Genomic DNA, 6,939 nt, shown 5'->3' on the forward strand with positions numbered 1-6,939 from the left:
AAGCATCACCTAAGTGGGTTGAAGTGTTTGTGACTTCTAGAAGCTTTTATAGCCTTCATTCCTTTTTTGTTTTTGTTCTATTTTGTTTTGTTTGTTTCTGTTTTTTGCAGTGCTGGGGATTAACCTAGGGCCTTGTGCATGCTAGGCAAGCACTCAACCACTGAGCCCCTTCTTAGCCTTCTGAAAGTGTTATTGGTGTATCTACAGCTCTGATGAACAGGGAAGGAACCAAGAGAGATGGGTGTGACATCAGAGAACACCAGGAAGAGTACAATAAACTATTGAAGGTTTCTTCAGTTCTGGCTCTCGGCTCAAAGCACTTTTTTAAAGGTTTTCTTTCATCACAATGTTTGAGCTTTGCTAAACAAAAAGACAAAGATGTCCCACAAATGCCTTATGTGTTTAAGGTTCTTCCATGTTCTCTTTTGGCATTGACATCAGAACCCTTGGTTTTTTAGAGAAAGCTCTGTCTTCAGTGACCTAAGAATCACTGAATTACATTACATATCTGAATATAAGTGTACCTGTAGTTCAGGTGCGATTATCTCTTCCTTATGCCCTTCTCATCACATAAGAATTCCCACTTCCTGAGGTTCCTTGTGTATTTGGAATCCATACAGTAGTCTTTGTTATTTCCATAGGTACGTAGTTAAAAGCAGAGACACTTAAGAGTCTCACAGAATGAAAACCAAACTGTTATACTACTAGAGTTGCTAGATATATTTCCTTAGTTGGGAAACATACCTAGCATGAATTTCTTCATCGGTCAGATTGGTATAGTAATAGATACTCCTTAATAGGATTGTTAAGATTAAGTTCATATAAAGTGCTCAACTTTATGTCTGACTCATAATAAACAGCCAAATACAGTTTTGGTGTTTATAACAAAAGACAGTTTCTGTTATATCAGTGTTAAAAGGTAGCCTTACCACTTTACAGCTATAGTAGTCTGCCACTCCTCTGATCATTAAAATAATCAAGAGTAAACATCAGCCAGGTACAGTGGAGCATACCTATAATTTCTGCTACTCGGGAAGCTGAGACAGGATGCAAGTTCAAGTCCATCTGGCAATGTAGCAAGACCCTGCCTCAAAAAAAAAAAAAAAAAAAAAAAAAAAACATTTAAAAGGGTTGGGAATGTAGCTCAGTGGTAGAACAGCCCTGAGTTCAATCCCCAGTACCAGCAGGGGTCAGGGAGGTTATGAGGCTTCCAGGTTAGAGCAAAACAAATAGCTTTCTCATTTTGTTTATCTCTTATTTATGTATTTATTTATATTGAGGGAAGTGCTCACATGTCTAACTTTGGATATTGATTGATTGATTTTAGTGCTTAGGATTGAAGCTAAGATGCCTCCCACACACACATGATATAGGCAAGCACTGTACACTGAGTGAGCTACATCTCCAGTCCCTGGATTTTCTAACTGTGACTGTGCCTTATAGAGTACCTTCCCTGTAATATGTGATAACCATGTTTCCTGGTTTTCCCTGTGTTTCTTAACTACATGTTTACATGTGGATTTTAACTTGCATTACTAAGTTTCACTGTTTGTACATCTGAGCTCCATGGAGTTTCTAGCCCCAAAAGTCAGATAGATAAAACTATATATTAAAAAACTAACCACAATTTACTCTTCTGAGAGTTTTAGAGAAAAAAAAAATCTATTAAAAATGTGGAATAAGAATAAGAATAGGCCTGTGAGTAAAGGGGAACCAACTATTTCTTTTTTTTTTTTTTTTCTTTTCTTTTTTTCTCATTTTTAAATTGATACATTATAGTTATATATAATAGTGGAATTTATTGTTACATATTCATACATGCACACAATATAACAATATAATTTGGCCAGTATCGTTCTTCATTATTTCCACTGGGAACTGCTTCTCAACTATTTAATTATTAAACACTTGTAAATAGGTTCCTCATTGAAAGATGTTTCTTAAAAAAGACTATCACACTGGGCATGGTGATGTACACCTATAATCCCAGTGACTCAGGAGGCTGAGGCAGGAGGATCACAGGTTTGAAGTCAGCCTCAGCAAATTAGCAAAACCCTAACTAGTTTAGCAAGACTCTGTGTCAAAATAAAAAATAATAGGATGTAACCCAGTGGTTAAACATCCTGGGTTCAGTTCTCAGTATTGAGAAGAGAAAGAAGAAGGGGAGAAGGAGGAAGGAAGAAAGAAAGAGAACATCATGACCAGCTGAGGCTTGGTTGTAAATTGGGCTTGCAGAGGGGAAAAAACTATAAAGGAGGAGAAATGCAGTGCTAGTTCTGGCCTGGAATTTAACATTCACAGAGGTAACAACATAAAACCAAATAATGATTTAGAGTGTTTTAGTGCTCTTGAAGACCTTGTGTCATCTTCCTGTCAGCTCAACTCTTCACATATAATCTCAAGGATTATATGAGACATTTTGCATGTGATGCTCAGCTCTTAATAGCAGTAAAATGCTAAGATGAAAAAGAATAAACTATAGAAAAATCTCTAGATTCCATGAGTAGGCAGAAAAGTGGCATCTAGCTTTCTCTTAAATGTATATAAAAGAGATCCAGTTTGGGCTGGGGAGATAGCCAGTTGGTAGAGTGCTTGCCTCGCAAACACAAGGTCCTGGGTTCAATCCCCAGCACCTCAAAAAAAAAAAAAGATAGAGAGAGAGATGCAATTTAAGCCAGACACAGTGGTGCACGCCTGTATTCCCAGCAACTTGGGAGGCTGAGACAGGAGGATCTTTAGTTCAAAGCCAGCCTCAGCAAAAGTTAGGTACTAAGCAACTCAGTGAGACCTTGTCTCTAAATAAAATTAAAAATAGGACTGAGGATGTGGCTCAGTGGTTGAGTGCTCCTGAGTTAAGTGTCCGGTGCCCCTGCCCCCCCAAAAAGAGATCCAATTTATACTCAACCACATACTCATGTTTATGTCCATCACAAATCAAAAGGAGCATAATGTGGTGACATGTTTATTGGTGGTGTCAACTCTTTTCATTGGTAAGTGAAAACATGCCAGTCTTATAAGAATATTAGATATTCCCAAGCAATAATTGATATACAAAGTATAATTTCAGGGTTGGGGATGTGGCTCAGTGTTAGAGCATTTGCCTAGCATGCATAGGGTCCTGGGTTCAGTCCCCAGCACCAGGAAAAAAAGAAAAAAAGAAACAAATGTATTATTTCAGTCTCAGATGAAAACTGTTTTGGGCTCATACCAAGAATATATGTTGCAATTCTAACTGATCTTAAGAAAATGAGAGTTAATATTAATGGAGATTGCAGAGAGTCAGAAAATGCTTGAAGTTGTTGGACTAAAATGTGACAAGTTTATAAAGTCATTGGATAAGGGGGAAATAGATTTAATCTATAAATTCTAAAATTGTAGCTTCTTAAAAATCTCTAAAGAGTTGAAGACAAAGGAGAGAAAGACTGCTTCATGCAGAAGAGAATAAATCAAAAAAATTCATTGTTCTGAGAGGGAGAACAAAACAATATATATTCTCCCCCAAAAAAGGAAGGATAATTTGAATGGTGTATTCCTCATTTTTGGGGTTGACCTGAAAAAAAGTAGTGTACTTCATAACATATCCCCAAGAGTCTTTAATAGAAATAGAATGCATGATGGAGAGGGCCTTAGGTTGTGCCTGTCCCTAATGTGGGGCATTAAGAGACCAGGAGAAATAACCATGGCCTATTGTACAGGTGTCTTGCTCACATTTTAAGTTTTAGCAATATGAGTTCTGCTAACTGCCCACTTTGCACTCAGTGTTTACCTGTACCTTCTCAGAGCCAGAACAGTGTGAGGAAGGCTTTCCCACAGAGGGAAGTCCATGGAAAAGCATCATATTTCCCCCTTCCTGCTGAGATTGAACCCATGGTCTTACCCATGCTAGGCAAGTAGTGTACCATTGAACTATATCCCCAACCCTTTTTTTTTTTAATTTTATTTTTAAGACATGGTCTCAATAAGTTGCCCAGGTTGGCCTCTACTTTCAATCCTCTTGCCTTAGCTTCCTGAAGAGTGTCAAATCTTGATCAGGTGAAGAGTGTGTTTACATGTATGGCAACTCAATGCAAGAGTCATCTGAGCCCAGATAGCTCAGGTTGGGTGCCTAAAGCCTGAACATAGTAAGGAGAATATATGTCATAAGCCACAGATTTACAGATTTTAAGTTCTGGTTTTATACACATATAAACGTAGGAATGTGTGTATGTGTTTATCCATCCATAGGCATATTCTCCATAGTGAGTGCCTAGAAACAGCAACTCCCAGTCAAAATGAGCATATCTAGCACCAAGATCTTGACTTTTGAATACACTTGTCCATTAGGAAAAACTGGGGATTAAGCTCAGTTATAGAGTACTTGCCTGGCATGCATCAGGTCCTGGGCTCAATCTCCAGCACCACAAAGAACCACCAGATCTCTCTGGAGGAAATGGCTAATTCCAGGACTAGGGAAGAGAGTATAAAAGATCAGCCTGGAACATCTTATCCCTGAAAGCAAAGAATTGTTAAGAAATTGATGAAGACATATTAGACACTGAAGGCAGCCATTCATGGTGACTATATCTGGAATAGTTTGAACATTAAAATGGTGATTGCAATATTATAACCTATTGAATAAAACAGGAAGACAGAAATTTGTATTGATACAAATAAATGTAAATGTTTAAGGAACAAAATATCTTCATAGTTTCAGAGTGCTTCCCCCCCAAATTAGATCCTAACTGAAGAAAAAGCATAACCTACAGTGGAGAGACCTGGCAAACACCAGATAAATCAGGTGATCAAAATGAGCATCTTAGCTAATGGAACAAATTGAAAATATACTCCAACAGGAAGAGGAAGCATTGAATAGAGTATCATTTCTGAAATATTCTTATCAAGGATGTACTACTCAAATTTGATTATAAGTAAACAGAAAACTGAAAGACATTCTATAAAATATTTGACTGTACTCTATACAAATTGAATGATTTGTTGTGGACTAAAGGAGATCAGAGTCATAGCAGATATAATAGTTCTAAACTAGGTCATTTTGCTAGAAAAGACAACTGGCAAAACTTGAATGGGACCAAATAATGTAACATAGTCCAGCCCTCCATATCTGTGAGTTTTACAATCTATGGATTCAGACAACACAGATCAGAAATTTTAATGTCATTATTTATTCTTTAAACTATACAGAATAGAAATGACTTATATAGCATTTACATTGTTAGCAATCTAGAAATGAGTTAAGGTTACATGATTTTATATAAGGGACTTAAGCATCTGTGAATTTTGGTATCCACATTGGGGTCCTAGAACCAATCTCCCATGAATACTGAGGAATATTGTATTATGGTAATAATATGTCAATTACATTTCCTGATTTTGATGGCAGTGTTGTCATCATGTAGAAGGTTGTCCTGTTTGTAAAACATACATACCCTCAAGTATTTTGGGTTGATGGGACATCGGGTTGGCAGCTCACTTAGACCTGGTTCAAAGAAAAACAAAAATTCTATATCCTATACTTCCAGATTTTTTGTAACTTTGTGAGTATTTTAAAGTTAAAAAAAAAAAAAGCTTTATTTCAGATAGGTTGTCAAAGAAGAAACAGATGAAATCAATTCAGAGTAGGACTGGTATCATGCTTGGGTGATTTATTTTAAAGGGCTGCCTTTTTATATTTGTTTTATTATAATATATTTATATATTATATTTGTTCTGGGAAATAGAAATACCTGAAATTTCCAGTGTAATATGATTAATTTATAACCCAGAATCATCCTAGGGAGAGTTGGGCAACATTTGACTTTGTAGTGATGCATGCATCTCTTTTTCTCACTATCATTCTTTTTCTCTATGACCTCTGCAGGTAATCCACGACTTCTTATTCTCTTTGAAGGAAAGCCCTGAAAAGTTTCAGATTGAAGCCAATTTTCCCCGGCGGGTACTGCCCTGTGTTCCTTCAGAGGAATGGCCCAACCCCCCTACACTGCAGGAGGCGGGACTCAGCCACACAGAAGTTCTCTTTGTTCAGGACCTAACAGATGAATGACACTTTTTCTTCCTCTCCCCTCCCACCCTAATCCCTAAAAGAAATGGAGAAAACAAAAAAAGAGAGAAATTCATATTATTATTATTATAATACAATATTTTTTTTAAAAGACTGCTGCATCCTAAGGAAGGATCAGAAACCATGCTGCCTGCAAGAGTCACAACCTGTGTGCGTGCACAAGGTTAGCAGTGAACGTACCCACTTGGCAAGCTCACCCTTCCCTATGGCTTCTATACCATGCATCTTCCAAGTGAATGGAAACTCTTCACCTCCAACCCGTCCATTGTCCCAACCGGGGAAGGGGACATTCCCACTAGTTCCCATTTATTCTTGCTTTTATGGAAAATAAAAGTGAAAAACCTCCATCAACCAGCTACAGCAGCATCTCCTGAGGACTTGCTTCTCCTACCTCTGGAGAAGAGAGGGAAGAGAAAGCACAGAACAGAGATGTTCCTTGAACTGCCACAGTTTATGTAAAACATTGTTTCTCTTGCTTTGTAATGACCAAAGGAATGAGGCTGACATAGGTGTATTTCTTTTCCTTAACTTTATTTGATAAAGAGCCAATTCTTAAATATGAGTTTTTGCCCTGGGCTCCCTTAGCCCATAATAGTGTAATAAAGGTGCCCCGGGCTGGTTCGTGCTTATTTCTGCTATTTCCCCTCTCATGTTCCCAGAGAGGTCATTCATTTGGTCCAACTCTTGCTGTCCTTTCTTGCCACCTGTCTACCCCCACTTGGAGCAGTAGAGAAAATCTGTTTGTAGCCCCACGAAGGCTGTATATGTACAGATTACACCCATGTGTGTGGTGAACATTCACCTTTACATACAATTGCAGCTTTGCCTTGGAATCTGTACCAGGTGGTGGTGAAGGGTCTGAACCAAAGGATAGCAGCTCT

At 37.9% G+C, this 6,939-nt stretch overlaps 1 protein-coding gene across 1 annotated transcript in view; it reads left to right on the forward strand.

Annotated features, from left to right (window-relative positions):
- Positions 1-6,687, forward strand: part of FAF2 (Fas associated factor family member 2) — a 54,204-nt gene extending 47,517 nt beyond the window's left edge. Inside the window, 1 exon segment of the mRNA XM_079144322.1 lies at positions 5,858-6,687. Within this exon segment, the coding sequence (XP_079000448.1) occupies positions 5,858-6,040 (183 nt within the window). The 3' untranslated portion in view covers positions 6,041-6,687.
- Positions 6,688-6,939: the final 252 nt, after the last annotated feature.

Source organism: Sciurus vulgaris (assembly GCF_902686455.1).
Source record: "Sciurus vulgaris genome assembly, chromosome: 6".
NCBI classification, from domain to species: domain Eukaryota; kingdom Metazoa; phylum Chordata; class Mammalia; order Rodentia; family Sciuridae; genus Sciurus; species Sciurus vulgaris.